The 21538-nt window shown below is 55.3% G+C and overlaps 1 protein-coding gene across 1 annotated transcript in view; it reads left to right on the forward strand.

Moving 5' to 3' along the window:
- The window catches only part of SLIT1 (slit guidance ligand 1), a 150304-nt gene that overhangs the window by 92598 nt on the left and 36168 nt on the right, over window positions 1-21538 (forward strand). The window contains exons 5-15 of the mRNA XM_006756675.2: window positions 8395-8466; window positions 9401-9472; window positions 10025-10096; window positions 10575-10738; window positions 13719-13866; window positions 14324-14395; window positions 14937-15008; window positions 17523-17594; window positions 18284-18427; window positions 20695-20858; window positions 21486-21509. Coding sequence (XP_006756738.1) covers window positions 8395-8466; window positions 9401-9472; window positions 10025-10096; window positions 10575-10738; window positions 13719-13866; window positions 14324-14395; window positions 14937-15008; window positions 17523-17594; window positions 18284-18427; window positions 20695-20858; window positions 21486-21509 — 1076 coding nt within the window. The remainder of the gene's footprint in view (window positions 1-8394; window positions 8467-9400; window positions 9473-10024; window positions 10097-10574; window positions 10739-13718; window positions 13867-14323; window positions 14396-14936; window positions 15009-17522; window positions 17595-18283; window positions 18428-20694; window positions 20859-21485; window positions 21510-21538) is intronic.

A 21538-nucleotide genomic window follows, 5' to 3' on the forward strand; every position in this document is an offset into this window, starting at 1 on the left:
ACAATGGCAGCCGACTCTCAGCCCTACTGAGGGTGCCACACAGTCTCAGTTAAGCCCCACCACCCCACGATTATTGTCACTTTACAGAGGGGAGACTGAGGCTCCAGGGACTGGGAAACTTGCATGGGGCCCCTGGCAGGGGTACATGGCCAGCTTTGTCTGCTCCGGACCGAGTCCTTAGTCCTACAGTCCCAGGACAAGGAAGTCCCAGGTGAGGTGGCCCAGAACAGTGAGGCCACAGTGGTTCCTTCTGAGCCAGGCCCTATATCGGGTGGACTCAGGGTAGCCAGGGGGATGAGGGACAGGCCTGACTGCCATGTGGCTTGTGAGGCAGACAGAGCTGGCCCTGAGCTGTCTGCAGTGCGGAGGCCGAGCAGGCGGCAGGAACCGAGGGCCGAGTCTGGCCTTGGCGAGTGCCCAGCAGCCCCGGGCTGAGCTCCCCGCTGATCCGCTTAGAGGCCTGTCTGCCAGCAGGGTCCAATCTGGTTAGAGCGTGAAGGGGGATTAGCAGTGAGAACATGGGGTCCCGACCTCAGCTCTCCAGCCCCTGCCTCCCCAGCCCTGGCAGAGGCTGGGAGGATTGGCAGTGTTTGGGAAGAGGGACAGCAGGAGCGGGGTGCCTGGGATGGTGCCCAGCTCAGAGTGTGGGCCTGGCTGCCCCCTTCTCTTCAGGGAAGGGCCCTGGCTAGGGTCTCGAGTGTGCCCAGACTCAAGACCCCTGATCTTGGGTGGTGGGGTTCAGGCTGGGGATCTCGCCTGCAGACCCCTCACTGCAAGCCCCCGAGTGGACTGCCAGGGGCTTCCACTCCCTTTCTTCCCAGAAGAGTCAGTCACTCTCCTTCCTCAGGGGCTGCCCGAACCTCCCTGCTGATGCTGCTGGTGCCACCTCGGAACCACCCTAGGACAGTCGGTTACTAATGTTCTAGAACAGTGGTTCTCAACCTTCCTAATGCCGTGACCCTTTAATACAGTTCCTCATGTGGTGGTGACCCCCAGTTTCATTGTTACAAATTGAACACAATTAAAGCATAGTGATTAATCACAAAAACAATATGTAATTACATACGTGTTTTCCGATGGTCTTAGGCGACCCCTGTGAAAGGGTCGTTCTACCCCCAAAGGGGTCGCGGCCCACAGGTTGAGAACCGCTGTTCTATAAGGACGTGTGACAGGAAAGGCAGGGCTGATTGTAACACAGGCAACAACAAGCGTTTCTCCAGCGCTTCCCTCCCTTTCAGAGCCCTCATCTCTAAGCCCAGCCTTCTCCTCTCAGCCGCACGGCCTGTCCTGTCTCCTCCTTTGAGTCAGGAAAATGCAGAGGGATGGGGCAGGAGAATCGTGTAAGGATCCACTTTAGTTCAGTTCAGCTAACAATCACGGCGCCCCTGCACTGGGCCAGGCCCAGGGAGACAGTGGGAAGCAAAACAGACAGTGTCTGACCTTGGGAGAGTGTGGTCTGGAGGGGGAGGTGGATGTTAATGAACCAAAAATCAGTGTTTCATTGTGTCCCACACACCAGTATTTCATTACAGTTCTGGATGAGTGCCGAGGCGGGAAAGCACGGGGGTCCTGGAAGCCTCCAGGAGAGGGACCCGTCAGGGGCAGTGTTTGCAGACCGAGGTGTGAAGGATGAATCGAAGTTTACTGGGTGAAAAGTGGAGGAATATTCCAGGCAGGGGATTTGAGGAACCGAAGGGGCATCAACATAAGTGAAGGAGCGGGTTGCGGGGGCGGGGGGGGGGGGGCGCGGGCAACAAGCAGCGCCTTCACTTTAGATCCCGAAAGGCGGGTGCTGCTTCTCACCCCCATTTTGTTGATAAGAAAACGGAGGCCAAAGAAGTTAAACGACTCGCCTAAGACCACATGGTTTAAGTGGGCGAGCCAGGGCTTGCTGAACCCACGTCTTTATTGTGACACTCAGCTGTGGGCTTTCTCCTTCACACCCTGGCCTCTTGGTGTGGCCTCCTGGGCCGGCTGTGTCCGCATCCCCTGGGAACGGTGAGCAGCCCAGGGCCTGGTTCTCACCCGGGCCTGTGTTCTCTCCCCGGTCCTGTCCTTGCTCTGGGAGTCTGCTTTTCGCTGTCCTGCCTGGGACTGCCTTCTGAGCCTCTGTCTGCCCCATAGCTCCGTGCCCTTCACTTACCCCTGGCCAGGACCAGGCCACCAGCGGCTGTCCTTCCAGCTCCAGTATCTCCCTCCTCCAGGATGGCCTCTCTCAGTGTATCTCGTTCTGCCGGACACACCCCTGGTCACACTCCTCACTTCAGGACCTGTGACCAGGTCACCAAGTTTGAGAAAGATACAGGAGGCTCAGGGCTGGGAAAATGTGATGGGGAAAGATGTACATCGTACCTTTTAGGTTTTCATGCCAACTGGGTAAAAATGGAGATGAGAAACTTTATTTAAATGGTTTGGGAAACAAAACAATTGTTGACCAAATAGGACATCAACTGGGTGGGTGAGGGAACGGGGGTGGGGTGGGGGAGGATAGCTTTGTTTTGGGTTGGTATATAGCTGAGAGGACATCCAAGTCCATGAAAGGCTTCTGGCGCCCCCTAGAGGGAAAACTGGAAACAATAGCACAGTGGTTCTCAACCTTCCTAATGCCGCGACCCTTTGATACAGTTCCTCATGTTGTGGTGACCCGCAATTTCATTGTTACAAATTGAACATAATTAAAGCCTAGTGATTAATCACAAAACAATACGTAATTATATATGTGTTTTCCAATGGCCTTAGGCGACCCCTGTGAAAGGGTCGTTCGACCCCCAAAGGGGTCGCGACCCACAGGTTGAGAACCGCTGCAATAGAACCTTAGGAAAGCGTTGGGCAGGCTGTTTAAGGCAGGACAAAAGCCAGAATTTCTTAAATTTTGCCAAATGGAAGAAAAAGGACAGAATCTTAAATACATGAACTCAATCTTCTCCAAAGCATGGTATGGTGTGCATTTTTATTCCCATTTTACAAATAGAGAAACTATAGCTCTCAGATGCATAACTTCCTGTGGCTCATGGCTGGTAAATGGTAGAAACAGGAATTGAACCTAGAGCTTTCTCATTGCAGAATCAGCCTTTTCCCACCCCACCCCCTCCTCTACCAGCATGCTGCATTTTTCTCAGATCTCCAAGGCTCCCCTGTTTTCCTCAATTTTCTTTACTCATTTAAACAATGTGAGCTGCTCACTGCTGTGGCCTCGCCTGGGGCTGGGCCTGAGGTCTCCAGGTCAGCTCAGCTCTGCTCCCCCCCACCCCACCCTCATCTCTTGCACTGGCTCTTGGTGTATTTCTGTATACACAGGGGCAGCGTCTTTCCCCTGTAAGCTTTGGTGCCTCGGAGCGATGTCTAAAAAACCATCAGATATGCCCATCTCTGCTCTAACCTGTCATTTTCTCTGGCTTGCAAGGCTTTTGCCTGCTAACGCCTATCCCCAGCACTGTCCTGCCTGGGACTTCCCTCTGAGCCTCTTTCTGCCCCATAGCCCTGTGCCCTGCCTCTCCCAGCAAACCCAGCTGCTCCAGACCATGCCTGAGTCTACCACCATGTCTCCTGCCTTTGCCCAAACTGCTCCTGCCCCTCCCTCCCCACTTAGCTCCTGGTGTGAGTTTTTATAGAATTGCTTTTGCTAGGCTGTACTTTGACACGCTGCTATTATAAGAAGCAGACACTTGAAATCCATTTATTATAAGGATCTAGTGTTATTGATTAGGCCACATTGTCACTTTTAATGAAGACCCCTGGGGAAATTCTCTTCTCATCTTAAGTGCCCCAAATAGCTATCCTTTGAAACTGGTCCTTTCAAGTTTATACATCTATTGAGGGTGCTACCAACTGACCAGCTTCCCCTCTACACACGGACTCTCAGAAAGCCTAGCGCCCATGCCTGCCTGGAGCTGGCTGGTGCGTGGGCACCTGGTGCTGCATTCCTGGCATCTGCCATTGATTTTCCTTCTTCTCTTTGTCCCACTTTTCACTCCTGCTCTCTTGCTGTTTTATAAATCCCTATAAGCCACCTCCGAGCCTTTCTGGAACACGGTTGGCCTAAATCAATAAACTAATCGATACAAATAGAAAACCTTCCTCGCAGGGTTGTGGTGAGGATTAAATGGAATAATGGATGTGAGTGCAGCCCAGAGTTCCCTCCCAGGCTTGGTCGAAGGGCTAGCTGCCAGCTGGGGCCAAGGCGAGGGTCCCGCTGGAGGTTTCCACCCCAGTGCAGCCTCCATCTTCATTGGTCTGTAGACGTCTCTTGGCCACTGCCCTTCCTGCCTTTGTCTTGCCCTCACCGCATGTGCTCTGTTCCCTGTGGGGAGGAGCAGGAGGGTAGCTGTGTCTGTTCTCTCTCATCCCACTCCTCTCAGAAGTCATACAGTCAGCAGCGGGCCCCCTTCCCTCACCCTCGCCCTGGGATCTCAGATGCCCTACGGGCCTCAGTTGCCATGTCTTGGAGTAGTTGGCGTGTGGTGGTCATACACCGGTGAGGAGACTAAGAGATGATCTGGTCCAGTCTATGCATTTGATAAATGAGGAAACTGAGGCCCAAAGAGGGAAGTGATGGAGCCACGTCCCTCACATGTTTCAGCTCCTTCTTGCCAAGTCTAAGCATTGTCCTGCTCTCCTCGAGAGCTCGCAGGGGATCCTCATGCCTCAGGTCAGGACCGCGCTCGCCAGCACAGCTTCTAAGCCCCTCTCCCGAGTCATTTCCACAAAGCACCCCTGTTTTGGTCGTTGGCTGTTGTGCAGCCGAGTACCTCATAATAGAGTGGCCCAAAAGAACGATAAACATCGATTGTCTCACAGTTCCTATAGGTGGCTGGGTGGTTCTGGCTTGGGGTCTCTCATGAGATTGCAGTAATGATGTGGGTTGGGGCTGTGTCTTAGTCTGTTTGGGCTGCTGTAACAAGAGTTCCATAAATTGGGCAGCTTATCACAGTCCTGGAAGACGGGAAGTCCAGGATCCAGGTGCCAACAGATACAGTGTTTGGTGAGGGCTCGCTTCCTGGCTGGGTCCTCACGGGGCGGGAGGGGCAGAGGAGCTCTCTCAGAACACTTTTATGAGAACACTAACCCCATTCACAGAGGGCTCGACCTTCATGACCTGAGCACCTCCTAAAGCCCCCACTTCCTAAGACCATCACATTGGGCATTAGGATTTCAACACCTGAATTTGGGGGCGGGCACACAAGCATCCAGTCCGCAGCAGGCAGCATCATCTGCAAGCTTGCTGAGGCTGGAGAATCTACTCCCATGAGGACTCACCCACATTGTTGGCAAGCGGGTGCTGGCTGTTGGCTGCGGGCCTCAGTGCCTCTCCACGTGGGCCTCTCCAGAAAGCTGCTTGAGTCCTGATGACATTGTGGCTGGCATCTCACAGAGAGAGTGATCTGAGAGAGAGTAAAGAAGGAGCTACATAAAAGGATCCTTTATGATCTAGTCTCAGAAATTGTCCATCACTTCTGTCATATTCTACTCTTTAGGAGTGAGGTCCTAAATCCCACCCACAATTAAGAGGAGAATTAAGCTCCATCTTTTGAAGGGTGGCATGTCAAAGAACTTGTGGACGTATTTAAAACCACCACAAAGCTCCCATAGACACATACCAGCCATGTCAAACTGTGTGCTACAGCCACAGCCCTCCTGCCTTGCTCCTTCCTGCCTCTGGGCTTTTGCACATGCTGTTCCCACTGTGTAGAATGTGCTTCCCTCGATTCCCTTTCCTGCCTGGCAAATTCTGACTTACTTTTCAGGACCTGCTTCAGAGTTCCTCTCCTCTCCCGCAGGTAGAGCTGGTCACTTGCTCCCATGAGCTCGCTCATCTCTTTGGAAATACTGCCCTTCCCATGATTAGTGTAAGCAGGAGTGTAAGTCTTTGTAGCATCCCCAGCAGGTAGTCGGCTCTCAGCACACACTCGCTGAATGGAGGAGTGGAGATTTCATTCTCTGCTTCTCTGTGAGTCCTCCAAGGACTGTTAGTGTTTCGGGGTACTCTGTGCATTGTGTGACCTCTGCTTGCGTGAGCCCAGCTGTCGCGGAGCATGTGGGTGCTCCATCAAGGCCGGTTTAGTTCCATGGGGGGCTCCCACGTCTGCCTTGGCTCCTGGTTACTGTGACGGTGAGCCCCTGAGTGAGGGCCATTTTCCTCTGTGTCTTGCTCCCAGCGAAGTAATTTACCTGTTAGATTACTCTGCCCAGCATCCCGCTGAAGGAGAGGGAGAGAACAAGCCCACAGACCAAGGGAACAATAGAGCCAGTACGGGCTGTACGCCATGGTGGCAATTACTTGCATAACACGAGGAAACTGTGCTGGCCTATAGACCAGTGGTTCTCAACCTTCCTAATGCCGCGACCCTTCAATACAGTTCCTCATGTTGTGGTGAACCCCAACCATAAAATTATTTTCGTTGCTACTTCATAACTGTAATGTTGCTACTGTTATGAATCGTAATGTAAATATCTGATATGCAGGTTGTATTTTCATTGTTACAAATTGAACATAATTAAAGCATAGTGATTAATCAAAAAAACAATATGTAATTATATATGTTTTTTTCCGTGGTTCTCAACCTTCCTCATGCCGCGACCCTTTCATACAGTTCCTCAAGTTGTGGTGACCCCCAACCATAAAATTATTTTCGTTACTACTTCATAACTGTAATTTTGTTACTGTTATGAATCATAATGTAAATATCTGATAGGCAGGGTATTAAAGCCTTGATTAATCACAAAAACAATATGTAATTATAGATGTGTTTTCCGATGGTCTTAGGCGACCCCTGTGAAAGGGTCGTTCGACCCCCAAAGGGGTCGCGACCCACAGGTTGAGAACCGCTGCTATGGACGCACAGCCAGGAGCTGGGGAGCCAAGGACTCGAGCCGACCTTCCTGGGCTCAGGGCCGTGTGCACTTTGCCGTGGAGTTTCTGTTTTGTTGTCTCAGCAGAAAAACCCAGACAGAAGGATGGAAGCCCCAATAGCTCAGGGGACAGTGGCAGGGGGTGGGGGTGCAGGGGGGCCGTGTTCCCAGGCCTCACAGTGGAGCCTGAGGCTCATGTGGTGAATGGTGATGGGCAGGAGATGGTCGAGGCCTGAGGACCTGGCCCAGGAGAAGGGTCAGGGGGCCTGCGGGCTGCCTGACATTGAGTCCCACGTCAGGACAGCCAGCCCCAGCTGCGGTGTCTGATGCAGGGCTCTCTGCAAACTGCCTGGGCCCCCGTCCTGGTCAACCTTGGGTAAAATGTTTAGGTTCCCTCCTCTGCAAAGTGGGAGATGCTTCCCACTCCATCTCCAGGCCTGTGTGCAAGGGGAGCTGGGGACCTGACTTCCGGGTTCACCTTCTGAAGCCACCACCTGCCAGCTGTGTGTCCTTAACGAAGCTGCTTAACCTCTCTGAGCCTCCCTTTGCTCTTTCTTTGTGGAAGGGGGATGGGGCTAGCCTTCTCCCACGGTCAGTGTGAGGGTCAGGTGCACTCACACATGTGAAGTGCTGGGCAGGACGGCTCGGGGGGACATGCTCAGAACACGATGGCAGTTCGTTCCTCTGCTGTGGGAAGGGAAGGGGCATTTGTAAAGGCCTGCAGTGAAGAGGTCGAGAGAGGGATGGAGAAACAGGAGGACGGCTCCAGCGGCTCAGTCTGGCCAGAGGAGCTGGAGGAAGGGTCCAGAGCTGGCCCAGGCTCGCACAGGCCGGAGATTTGCAGTGCCTCCTCCCTCACATCAGGATTTTAAAGGGGAGGTGATGAAATTCTCAGTGACCCTGCCCTCCGAGCACAGGGCAGGGATGAGGCACTGCAGCCCCGAGGCCAGCGTGCTCCAGTCCCCCTGTGGGCCCAGGTCTGTGTGGTGGCTCTGCTGCCTGCAGTCCTGAGAGTGAGGGATCTGGCGTCAGACACAGCCTGGAGTTCAAGACCTGGGGGCCACCTACTGGTGGGTTCCCTGGGAGCCACAGGTGCTTTCTTACAGAAAGTGAGCCTTTGGTGCACTCTCCACAGATCCCGGGGTGGCTGTGGGCCCCCCGAGAAGCCCATCTCTCCTTTGCCATCGCCTTTGCATCCCTGGAGGATGCCCCAGGGGCTGAGCTGACCTCTGTGAGTGGAGCGGGGGAGGCAGGTTGGGGTTTGGCAGAGCTGGTCACCCATGCCCCAAGCTTCTCCCTCCAGTTGCAACCCCTCTGTCCAGAGAATAGGAGATGGCTGGGCACCGAGCTCCAGCTCATTCATTCATTCATTCATTCATTCAAATGCTTCCCAGGGAGGAGCTTTTGTGTGTCAGGCGCTGTCCCAGGCTGGGATGCCGCTGTGACAGTCCCACTGTCTGGCGCCCTCCCCTCCCTGACGCAGCAGGGCCCTCTGGAGAGGCCTCTCTGACCAGTGTGTTTCTTCGTCTGGCTCGACCCTCACAGGGACCTGAGTGAGAACGCCATCCAGGCTATCCCCAGGAAGGCTTTCCGTGGAGCCACAGACCTCAAAAACTTGTGAGTACAGGCCTGGGGTGGAGAGGTCCTGGGGCCACAGGGCCTCCCCTGGCAGTATTCTCATGGATCTCCCCGAGCCCTGGAGTTCAGGCAGCCATGGAGCTGGTCTCTGGTCTGAGGTGGCAGTGCCCGCATGGTTTTCTGGAACCATCTGGAGTGGAAGGAAACGGGCCGCCTTGGAGGGCTGGGGGCTGCCAGGGTGATGTTCTGGGTCCATTTGAGCAGACAGTCTCCGTGCCCTTGCCCTTCGGGAGATTGGGAGAGCTGGGCTTCAATCTCCTCTTTCAGGCACTTATTGCATAAACTGCTGCAAGTCAGTTAGCTCACTGAGCCTCAACATATTGTTTTGTGAAATGAGGATATCACACTTACTTCACGGGCTTGTTCTGAGGTTTGCACAAGACGTGGCAAATGCCTGGCATGCTTGTCACTTCCGACACCCCCTTGCCCCGACCCGTGCCTGTAGCAGACATTGGTAATCGATCACCGCGTTCTTTCCCAAGGAGCCCGGTCCGGGTGTCAGTGTATTCTGAGAGCAGCGCTCCAGGTAGCCACAGCTCGTCAGCTGCCCTGGGCACTGGGGCTGGGATCTGCCCCGGGCTCTGGCTGCCATGGCTGCTGGACAGACTCATTCCTCAGCTGCCAGCACCTTCTAGGTGGTCTCCACAATGGGGTGGGTGCCTGCTCCCCAGGAGAGAGGCAAGGTTACAAAGAGGCATCGAATAAAACTTTTATTTACATGTATTGTTTTAACTAAAAAACAAGGAATAATTTAAGTTCTTACTATTTACTATTTGGATGGACACATTTGTTCTGAACAAGGGATGGGGTCAGGTCTTTTTAAAAGAAAATGGAATGGAGCGCTGGGTCAGGATGTGTGGACGCTGCTCTCAGCGACGTGCCGTCCTCTGCACTCCCTCCCTTTGCTTCACAGACAGCTGGACAAGAACCAGATCAGCTGCATCGAGGAAGGCGCCTTCCGGGCTCTTCGGGGGCTGGAGGTGCTGTAAGTAACACACGGGAGGCAGGCTGGCACAGGTGCCAGGGGGGCGGGGTGGGGGTGGGGCCCAGGCAGTGGGCGTGTGGGCCTCGGAGAGCACAGGAGGCAGAGACTTGGGAGGCGTGGCAGGCCCTCCAGGACGCATGCCCGCGAAGTCATCGTGCCTGCAGGAGCATGGCCGAGGCTTATCCTGCTTATGATGACGCCGGGGCCGTGGCTGTGTCTCCCAGGAGTTTCTGACACGTGGCTGTCTAGACCCCACGCCTGCGCCTGTCCCTCTCCCGGCTCCTCCCGTCCCACCAGCCAGGAGGCACAGCTGCCTCCTGATCAGGCAGCTCAGGGCTTTCCCTGGCGGTGGCTCTGTGTCTCATGCTCTTTGGCATAGGCCCCCTGCCCTCTCCCTCTCCCCGCCCTAGGTCCAGCCCAGAGCTGGCCCAGCTTGCGGGTGGACCGGGGAACAGTGTGAGGGGCTGCCTGTTTGTCAGAGAGAAGCCCTGCTCTCCCTCCCACGTGAGCTCCTGCTGGACAGACGCTAACAGACTCTGGCTTCCCCACCAGGACCCTGAACAACAACAACATCACCACCATCCCCGTGTCCAGCTTCAACCACATGCCCAAGCTGCGGACCTTGTGAGTCAGCCGGGTGGCCGGGAGGACAGCCCCGAGCTGGCGGAGCCTGGGCAGTGGGGAGCCGGGCGCAGGCTTCCACAGGCAGGGGAGCGGGCTCCTTCTTGCCCCCCCAGTGCCCAGCCAGGGTGGGGTCAGGAGAGGTCATCTGACATGAAAGGAGGTTGAGTGTCATTTATATTTGATTTTTCCTTGGAAAACCAATGATTTCTTTTTGTGCTTGAAAATGAGCTATGTGACTTGGGTCAGTGGGTCTGTATGAGTTCAGGCCCCCGAGCATGCTGGGAGGGAAGGGGCAGCGGCTGGGAGTTTCCTGCTGCTGCCGACAGTCCCCAGGTTGGAGCTATGGGCTGACTGCGCATGGACTGTGCTTGGTCAAGTGCAGTATGGCGCTTGGCCCCTCCTGGGTAGAGGGGTTCCCACTCGTTGGCCGGGGTCTGGGTGCCCCAGGTGGGTTGTGAGCGTCCCTGTCTCCCTGCAGCCGCCTGCACTCCAACCACCTGTTCTGCGACTGCCACCTGGCCTGGCTCTCGCAATGGCTGAGGCAGCGGCCAACCATCGGGCTCTTCACCCAGTGCTCAGGCCCCGCCAGCCTGCGTGGCCTCAACGTAGCCGAGGTCCAGAAGAGCGAGTTCAGCTGCTCAGGTGGGTGCAGGCCCGCTGGGGCTCTCGACTGTCCATCTCGACTGCCCATCACCTGCCTCCTGCAGCCTCTCCCTAGTTCCCCCCATTCCTTCCTGTCTCCACCACACTTGACATCTGGCACATTCATCACCTCCTGTCCTCCTCCATCGCCTTCTAGACCACCCACCATCTCCTGTCTCCACCCGTTTTCTGTTCCCATCCACCACCTGTCTCTAGGCATCACCTCCTTTGTTTACCATCACATTCTGTCTTTATCTGTCACCTCCTGTGTCCACCCATCTCCCCTCCTGTCCATCCATTATCTCCTGTTCTCACCCAAAGCCTTTGTCTCCACATATCACCTCTTGCCTTCTCTCCTTTGTCCCTCCTGCCACAGCCATCTTCTCTTCCTGTCCGCCCATCGCCACCTCCCACATTGTCCCTCTCTGTCCAACCTCCTGTCCCTCACCCCCTCCCCTCCCCTCCCACGCCTTGCCTCCTCCTATTGCCACCCTTCCCTCCTGTGACGGCCTTGTCTGAAAAGTCATTGAATTGGCCCATCTCGCCTCGGCTGTGAGAGCCTCCTGCCTGCCCACCCCACTTCCTTTCTAGCCCCTTCCGTCTCCATATGCAGCCAGAGGACCTGAAAGGACCCACAGGTCTGGGCAGGTCACTGCTGCCTGGTACTCACCAGCCCCAAACTGTCCCCAAGCTCTGTGAGGCCGGGGCAGGGTCATCTCAGCCTCCCCCGGCTGCCCTTTGGCCTTGTCACTCAGTGTGTCCCAGCGGGGTCCGCCTGGGCCCTTCCTGGAGCAGGTGCCTCCCACCTCAGCCTTCTCGCAGGCTGGACCTGTTGGCACCCCCTCCCGCCTTGTTCCCTGGCCCCAGGCACATGGACGATGCGGTCATGGTTTCTGACCGTATCCCCAGCACTTGGTCTATGCTTGGCACAGAGAGATGCTCAAGAAAGGTTTGCTGAGTGAATGAACGGTTCAGATTCACAACAGAGGATGAGGGGCTGCCCGTTCTCCCAAACCAGTGAGTGAGCCTGCCAGCGGCTGAGAGCGCTGAGGGAGGAGTGTCTTCAGGGCCCGGCAGCCTCTCCTCCGGGAGAGGCTCCCCTCCCCCACAGCACTGGCAGCACCGAGGCTGCTCCGGAGCACTGCTGAGCTGAGGGCTGCTGAGTGTGTGTGTGAGTGTGTGAGTGTGTGTGAGAGAGAGTGTGTGTGTTTGTGTGAGTGTGTGTACAAGAGTATGAGTGTGGCTCAGTCGTTGAGTGTCAACCTATGAACCAGGAGGTCATGGTTAGATTCCCAGTCAGGACACATGCCCAGGTTCTGAACTTGATTCCCAGTAGGGAGCATGCAGGAGGCAGCTGATCAATGATTCTTTCTCACCATTGATGTTTCTATCTCTCTCCCTCTCCCTACCTCTCTGAAATCAATATATATATATACACACATGTACATATGTGTGTGTGTGACTGTGTGAATGTGAGGGTGCATGTGGAGAGAGTGTATGACTGTATGTGTGAGTGTGTATATGTGTGAGCATGTGAGTGTGTGACTATGACTGTGATTGTGAGTGTGCGTACAGGAGTATGAGTGTGTGAGCGTGTGTACGTGTGTGCACACGTGGGTGTGCACTCATGTGTGAGGAGCGTCAGGCTGATGCACCCCTCTGAGTAATTGCAGCTGCCCCAGGTTTTAGGAAGAGAAGTGAGACCTTTTTCTTTGCATTTGAATACCTTGGTTTCTATATTCAGGCACACCCCCCGCCCCCGTCTGTTCCCCCTGGGGACCCCTCTCCTGAGAAGGCGTTGCCACAATTTGCCAGAGGGCCTAGGACTTTGTCTTTTCTGATCTTGGCGCCCACTCTTCAGGGGAGCCAAGCAAAGGTTAGAGGTTAAAACGCTGGTGGGCGTGTAAATCGGCTCAGCCTCTCCGCACAACCGTTCAGCAGAATCTACGAAAGCCCAGCATATGTCCACCCGTGACCCTGCAGCTCCCGCTAGGTGTGTGCATATGCTCTGCCAACACGCGTGTCCAAGAATATCCAAGGCAGCTTTCTTCACAGCAGCTCAGAGTTGGAGGCAGCGCACATGTCCACCAACAAGAGTGGATTAACTATTTATAACTCATCTGTGCAATAGAATTCTAGTCATAGTTAAAAAAACACCTACTGATACAGACACAGTGCCAAAGATTTTATACTGAGCCAAAGAAGCCAGACACGAGAACCTGCTGTCTGATTTCAGTACGTGAAGTCCACAAACGCAGAAGAAATCTTTAGTGCTGGGTCTCAGAACAATGGTTGCCTTGGGGAAAGGGTAGACGAGCCTTTGTGGGTGATAGAAATGTTACATGTTTGGGGGGGGTATATTCATAAGTAGAAATCAGCCAGCTATACACTTAAGATAGTACCCTGTATATAACTTGTACTTCAATTACAGTAATTTATGACACTCGGCTTCATTCTAGTTTCAGCATCAACTGTGTGAGTTTCCACAAATTAATGAATATCGAGGACTCTGTCTTCTCGCCTGTAAAACGGGCACAATAATATCATGCTTCTCCAAGGTTGAGCAGTAAGATTAGAGGAGATACCACATGTACAACACTTACCACAGCAAGTGACACAGAGTAAGTGCTAGGCAGGTGGAGTCCTTGTCATCCCTCGATGATGGACAAGGAGACCTAGGCTCAAAAGCGCTGAGTGACTTGGACGAGAACCTGTGGCTTCAGAATTCAAGCTAGGGTTTCCTGGCATCTGAATCCCACTTCCGCGCAGCACAGTCAGGTCGAGATTCAAGTTCAGCAAACATCTAACAAGGTCCTCTGTGTGCCAGGTGCCCGCAGGGTTACACGGGAGTTCTTGGTGATCTGGGGTTCATCCTCATCCAGAGAAACACCATGTGCCCCGTCCCTACTCATCAGTCTGTATCTCAGGAGGGAGGTGCTGACACGGGACACCCCGAGGTCACAGCCCACTGTTTCCGCAGGCCAGGGGGAGGCAGGGCACGTGCCCTCTTGCACCCTCTCCTCCGGCTCCTGCCCGGCCATGTGCTCCTGCAGCAACGGCATTGTGGACTGCCGTGGCAAAGGCCTCACCGCCATCCCTGCCAACCTGCCCGAGACCATGACGGAGATGTGAGTACCGGGCAGGACAGGCACGGGCACAGGCTCTGGGGCTGGGCCAGGCTCTGGTGGTCCAGGGAAGAGCTGGAGTAAATGCCACCCAAGGACTTGCTTCAAGGTCCTTCCGTGCAAATGGAGAAGTCAGTGCTTTGGCGGGCCGAGCTCTCTGCCCAGGCTGGGCAACGCTGGCAGGCTGGGAGTGGGTGTTCCTCCGTGGTCGATCTGTCCAACCCAGCTGGGTGTCCGCTAGGACTGGGTTCTTAGAATTAGCATCATCTGTGGGCCTTGCAGCCATGGCAGCCTGGGATAACGGAGCTCACATCTGCCTGTGCCAGCCCGCCGACTCCAGACAGTGGTTGGGAGCAGGACAGGGGGGCAGAGGGCATGGTTGGGCGGGTGAGCCCAGCAGGCAGCAGCCCAGACTGGGGCGACCTGACCGGGGGCCCCCCTCTGTGTTCTCTACCCGCAGCCGCCTGGAGCTCAACGGAATCAAGTCCATTCCCCCGGGAGCCTTCTCTCCCTACAGAAAGCTGCGGAGGATGTGAGTGCCTCCCCCTGCTTCCTGAGAGTCAGCAGGGGTGGGAGGGAGACCCCGGGCCTGGCAGGCCACAGCCCCGGGCAGGCCCTGCCTCTGCCTCTGGGCTAGCTGCTGCCTGGCGGTCCCGCCCCTGAGGTGGCTCCTCTGTGACCTGGGCTGGCAGTGGTGTGACCTCCTGGCAGGGTTGTCCTGAGGCCTAAATGTTGAGCCTGAGTCTGGCATTTGGCCAGACTATCATCCTTCCATTTCAGCTGGGGCACCAATGGGAGCCGCCATGGACATCAGAGGGGATGTTGGGGAAGCTGGGAGGTGGGGGAAAGCTGTGAAAACAGACCAAGGCTGGAGTGTCCTATCCGCGCAGGACCCTGGAACGGCACAGGGGGATAGGGCCGTGGGTTTTCCTGATGGAGGGGAGAAGGGGCCCCTCACTTTTCTAATTTCAAAGCAGCCCCTGCCCTCCCGTGGCAGCTGGGAGTGGCAGGGGACCAGGCACGGGTTGGTGGCCGCTGAGGGACTCAGCCACCCTCTCTCTCTCTCACTGCAGAGACCTGAGCAACAACCAGATCGCAGAGATCGCGCCTGATGCCTTCCAGGGCCTCCGCTCCCTGAACTCACTGTGAGTAGCAGCGCCTGCCGGGGTCCAGGGTGTCTCCCAAGGAGGCCCACAGGGCCTGGAGCCCCTGCAGTGGGTGCTGGAGAGCACAGCCCCCACCCTCCCAGCCTCAACGGCTTCCCCTTTGGCTGCAAAGTCCAGGGTCGCTATGCCCAGCATCCCCTTCCTCACTGGTGGCCCCTCTGCAGCTGGGAGGGGAGGAGGGAATCCAGGACGGAGTGCATGGAAAATCAGGCAGAGCCATTGCCCTGGCAACTGTGATGCTCTCCCCACCACAGTGGGGATTTTCCCAGCATGCTTTGTGGCAGTCATTGGACTGGGCCCAGCTTTCCTGTTGGCCCTGCCTCCCCACAGAGGCCCAGCACTCCATGCTCCTGAGCCTTCCCCAGGTCACCTACAATGGAGCACCCACCAGCTCCAGCTGCGACACCTGCCACACCTGTGTCTTCCGTCCCCAGCATGCTCTGATCCCAGGTTGTGGTGAGGATGCGAAGGAAGCATTGCCCTCCACCTCTCTCCAGCATTCCCTTTCTCAAGGGTTTACTGGGGTGGGGTGGGGTCTGTAAGTCTACAAAGCATCGTGCAGCATCAAAATCTTATCTCGGAAAAATAAAAATTAAATTTAGCAACACCAAAAAAAAAAAAATTCATTTAGGAATGTTACTTCATCTCTCTTTTCCCAAGAACCCCTGCTTGTCTCCCCCCAACCCCCCGCCATGTTCACCAAGCCCCTCACTCTCTGAGGTCCCACGGCACGTTGTCTATGCAGAGCGAGCGCTCAGGGTGCCTGTAGGCAGGCGAGCTCCCCTGGGCGGGGGCCTAGTGTTACTCTTAGGAATCGTGTTTTCGCTGCCCCCAGTCAGCATGGACACATGCCTCACGAAGATGAGGGTCATGAGGGTCCTGGGAAGTGGAGGGGGATGCAGCCCCGTCGCTGAGTGCCTTTCGTGTGCACCCTTTTCTCCTGGAGTAGAGTCCGAGGCAGGGACTCCTGTGAATGGCGCCGCTTAGGCGTGCAATGTAGGACTACACGGCAGGACGTGGCTGCCTGGGTGTGGGCCACTGTCGGGGGCGGAGATCAGGTCCGGGAGGGGCCTGCCAAGATGCAGGCCTCCTCCTCTGAGGAGCGAATGGATCTCCTTCTAAGTTGGATGTATGTCGGTAACACATCTAAATGGGCTTCTGTTCTTAACTCCCTGCACCCACTCCTGCCCCCTCCGCTCCCTTCTCCACATGGCAGATTGGGGGGTCTTTGCCGATGGGAACCTGATCGTGTCTGAGGCTGCCTGGTGCTGGATGGGCGACATCCAAGCTTCTGTCCCATTTGTTTCCTCCACTCAGGCCACGCTGGGGCCCCCCCCCCCAGCGCCAGCCCGCCCCCACCGCGGGGCCTTTGCTCCTACCGGCCCCACTCTGGGAATGAGCTGGAAGTCATGTGTGAAGAGGCAGCCCACTATTTTTGCTCAGAGGGAACGTGTGTGGGGAGGGGGGTGCTGCTTGTGATGTTGGGAATAAAATAGACCCCACTCCCAGCCCCCTTCCTTCCTCTTGGTCTGCCTGAGCCCGTTCGGCCTGCACAGCGTTTTTGAGTCTCTGCTTTTCTTCGTATTACACGGAATTCGCGCTCAGTGTAGAGAACTGAACATACCCAAGTTCAGAAACCCGCTGCAGCCCCGCCGCCCGGATCTCGGCCCAGCCAGCACCGTGGTCTGTTTCTTCCCGGTGCTTTGTCTGACCACAGACTTGCTTGACCTACGGGAGCTCACTACTCCCGCCATGAGATTTCTCCCTGAACGGTCTCTTTTGGGTCCCAGAGCAGGTTGATTTCCCACGAGGCTCCCTGACAGGTCCTTTTGTAGGCTTCTGTAGGTTTCATGTGTGGAGGGAGGGAGGGCTGTGCCTGCAGTAATGGGGTGACGGCCATCTCGAGCCCTTAGGGTACTTGTATGCAAACTACTAGGTGTACCGGTTGATATGTACACGTTTTCATATGTATGCTATTTTGTATTGACAACAAGCTTCAAAACTTCATATGTCAAATTTTCTGAAGGTGTTAATGTCATAGATATTTTTATGCTTAAAAATGTCAAATTTCGTGCCCAAAAAAGAACATTTACGGGAAGTTTTAATTCATTACTTTATTTGGAAGAAAAGTGCTAGCGATGGACATTACTTTGAATAAAGCACTTTTGATGTTTCTCTTGAAATTATCTTGTTTTCTTTGATTACAAAATCCGAATTATTAACCGGTCAATAATTAAGCCACATTACTAACCGGTTAATGATTAATCTGCAATACTAACCGGTTAGTAATCCGCATTATTAACCGGTTAGTAATTAATCCGCATTGTTAACCGGTTACTGATTAATGCAGATTAATCATTAACCGGGACACCTAGAAAGGACAGGGGACTCTTTCTTAATCACTCTACTGCCATCTGCTGGCAATTTGCTATAACAAACCTCCAGCCTGGTGGGCTGTCCTCTAACTCTCCCCTTCTGCTGCCTTTTCTCCAGGGTCCTCTATGGGAACAAGATCACAGACCTCCCCCGGGGCGTGTTTGGCGGCCTGTACAACCTGCAGCTCCTGTAAGGACCCATCGGATGGTGGCTTGGGTGGGGCCCTGGGAGGGAGCCAGTATTCCTCTGGCCTCCCAGCCTGGCCTTTCCCGCCTCTTTGGGGTGTGGGACTCCTGGAGGCAAGGAGCTTGGCGGAGGGCAGAGGTAGTGGGGCTGTGAGAGGCTTTGGGGCGCTGCAGAGGCCAGAGAGGCGACTCGGACTGGTGGCGGGAGGCCTGAAGGAGAGGCCGCTGCGACGCAGGCTGGTCCTACGGAGGCCGGCATGGCTGAGGACAGCTATCCACCACATGGTCCCCCAGGCCAGCTCAGCCTCCTCGAACCAGGAGAGTTCAAGCAAGGGCTCTCCCCCAGGACCCAAGAAGCACAGAGCCCCTCTCAGCTGCCTGGGACCCCGCGGAACTCTGGGATGGGGGAGGAGCCTCCCACGGCCTTTGGGAGGTGGCTTTGCCCCGATGCTCTCTGGTTTCCGGGGATGCCAGGGGCACCTCTAGCGGTTCCTTGAAAGAGAGAAGAGGGGGGCGCTGAGCTGGTCCCCGTGCATGGAGGAGGCAGTCAGAGTTCTCCACGCCTGTGCGTGGAGTGGGCACCCAGAGGGCCAGATCCCTGTGCCTGCTCGGCGCCCAGGAAGGTGCCCAGGACGTGTCGGTGAGTCTGATGCTGTGCCTTCCCCTCACCACCTGGCCCTGGTCTGCCCACAGGCTCCTGAACGCCAACAAGATCAACTGCATCCGGCCGGACGCCTTCCAGGACCTGCAGAACCTCTCGCTTCTCTCCCTGTACGACAACAAGATCCAGAGCCTCGCCAAGGGCACCTTCACCTCCCTGCGGGCCATCCAGACCCTGTGAGTGCCCTCCGCCCGCCCCCTCCGCCCAGCAGGTGGACCTAGGGGGAGGCAACAGCCTCCTGGTGCAGGCAGCTAACCGTCTTGACCTGTGCCTTTTTCTCACCATAATCATCTCTTAGGGAGGAAAGAGCACAGGCACTGGGTTAGACAATCCTGGGTTCAAACCCCAGCTATGCCTCATATTGGCTGTGTGACTCTGGGCAAGTTAATTTGCTTCTCTGGGCCTCCGTTTACTTATTCATAAAGTGAGGATATCATCTTCATAAGGTTGTTATGGGATTAAAGGGGATGTTTGTATAGAGCTTAGCATGTTGTAAATGCTTCTGAAATGCTGGTTACAGTTAATAATAATAGTAATAATAATAATAACAATGTCCATTGATTCTAAGACACATATTGTTTCCACATTAACAGCTCTGAAATTGGGGTGCATTGCGACGTCGATGGCATCATTTAATTGACATTTTGTTCTTTCTTGATAATACATAAAATAAAAGTACCTCTTGCAATGGATAATGTCTTAAGTTAGATAAAATCTAGTAATGGCAATGATGATTAAAAACTAGAGAGCAATGGCACTAGGAATTTGTTTTCATCTTTTGTTATAGGATATTACAAGCATAATAAGGTGGTACTGTGACCCGCCCAGTACTCACCACCCAGCTTCACTCAGGGCCAGTCTCCTTTCAGCTACACTTGCCCTCTTCCCTGCCTCCCAGGCATCATTTATCTCCTATCACTTATCACTTCACACATATGTATAAAAGGCAAGGACTCTAAAAACACAACCACATCACTATTATTATATCTTGAACATTTAAAAATTAATCCCTGGATATCATCAGATATCTCATTACTGAATTTCCAAGTGTCTTACACACACATTATACAATTTTGAAGGCCATGTGCTGGAATCAGGATTTAAATTAGGCCTGTGCAAGACAATTGGCGGTATTGGCGGATGTATCACTTCGGTTTTTAATCTGTAAGTGTCCTCTCCACTCCCTTTCTCCTTGCAGTTTGTTTGTTGCATACACTGCATTATTGGTTCGTGGAGTTTCCCCCAGTATGGGCTTCCCTGGTTGTAGTCCCCATGGCGTAGTTTCACACACTCCTCTGTCCTGAACACAAAAGTTTACAACTGGGAGCTTGGCCAGGTTCCGATTTTTTTCTTTTTTGGGCAAAGTGACTTCATAGGTAGGACCATGTACTTGCACAGGAGGCACATGATGTCTGGTTGTCTCTCTTTCTGTAGTTAACACGGCCATTGATCTGAATGCCTGAACCCACTCGTTCATTAGGGGTCCTGAAATGGAGACGTGTGAACTCTAACGTTCCTTCTTCATTTGATAATGCGGTTGTGGTCATGCTTTTATATAACGAGTCCTTATTTCCAGCTGGCATGCTTCTGGGAAGGGAAGTTTCTTGTCATCTTCTCTTTGGTTGAACTAGGCACTTACTAGTAGGTGGTGTCCTTCATTCTGCATCTTTAGTCCCGGGCCCTATAGTTTGACTCGATGTGCTGGCCTGTGGGCCCGACGGTGTGCACTTCATGGGCGTTTATTATCAATGTTGTCGTAGCCATCGTTGTCATTGCCATCCCCGCCACAGTGTTTATCCGCTGAGCCGTGCGTTCCCTCAGATAACACCTGCACGGAGTCCTGCTCCCGGGGGACCCTGCACGTCGGCTGGGATGTCAGCCGCGAAGACAAGCTCATTAAAGCCCACGAACCCGCCCGCAGCCCACTCCTGCTAATTGATTTCCTTAAAGCCGGGGAGAGGAAGGCGGCGCACCACGGGGAAATCTTGTCAAGAATGGGCAATTAGAGGTCACAGGCAAGGGGCGGCCTGTACAGTGGCCGGGAGGAGGCAGCCTGGGTCTTGGTGCCTGCTCTGCCACCTCACCTGCCAGCGGTGCTCTGGCCTGGCCGCAGGTCACTCCTGCCTCCATTCGTGTTTGTGAAATGTCCCCCGGCAGAGGGAGGGGCAGGTGAGAGCAGGAGTGGGGACAGGGGGCTGGCCGGGGGAGTGTGACAGGCACAGCTGGGGGCCCCAGAGCTGCTGAGCCCCTCCTCTCTGTGATGCTGGGCAAGACTTCTCTGAGGGTGGTGGGTGCCCCCAAGCAGTGCCCTCGGGTGGTCGTGTCTCCCAGGGCCAGCCCGGGCTTCAGGCTGAGAGCCAGCGGGGAGGCCTCACTCACCCAGGGAGGTCAGCGCAGACCCAGAGCCCCAGCTCTGACCCCTGCCCTGCCCCCCTTTGCACAGGCATCTGGCCCAGAACCCTTTCATCTGTGACTGTAACCTCAAGTGGCTGGCGGACTTCCTGCGCACCAACCCCATCGAGACGAGCGGGGCCCGCTGCGCCAGCCCCGGGCGCCTGGCCAACAAGCGCATCGGGCAGATCAAGAGCAAGAAGTTCCGGTGCTCAGGTAGCTGCCTGCCCCCCGTCTGTCTTCCGTTTGCTCGGGACCGAGATGCTTCCTGGCTGGCTCCAGCAAGGATGTCCTGGGTGTGGGCCCCAAATTGTGGATGTGGATCTGAACGGTGTTCGGTCCCACCCCTGTTTTACCCCAAGCCTGGGGAGGGGAGGTCCGAGGGAGGACCCAGACAAGGACCCAGGTCCTCCACCCCCAGGCCAGTGCTCCCGTACCACTTTCAGCCCAAGACCCTTGGTGGCCTGGGACCCTCGTAGTGAGAGAGCGGCCTCCTCTAGGTCCGGAGGCAGCAGAAACAGCCTGTGGCCGGGGACTGGGTGGGTCAGCTTCTAAGCCTGGATTCTGGTCGGAGGCCTGGTGCCCCCAGCCCCATCTGTGCCAGCGCACGGGAGAGTGCCCATGGCGTTGGCCCTCCCTGAGAGGTGTAATTGGGTGGGGTGCTGTCCCAGCATTGGCCTGGGCAAGGCAGGGCTTCTCCACACAGGGGCTGGGCAGGTGGGCCCTGGTCTGGGACCCCAGCCTTGTTCCTGGGGTACGTCCGGCTAGGCAGTGGGCCTGGGGCCTGGGCTTTCTTGCAAGTCCTGGACAATCCCACTAACTTCATGGTGTTTCCCTTTGCAGCCAAAGAGCAGTACTTCATTCCAGGTGGGAAAGTGGGGGAACTGGGGGCCGTC

Source organism: Myotis davidii, unplaced genomic scaffold (genome assembly GCF_000327345.1).
Source record: "Myotis davidii unplaced genomic scaffold, ASM32734v1 scaffold332, whole genome shotgun sequence".
NCBI lineage: Eukaryota > Metazoa > Chordata > Mammalia > Chiroptera > Vespertilionidae > Myotis > Myotis davidii.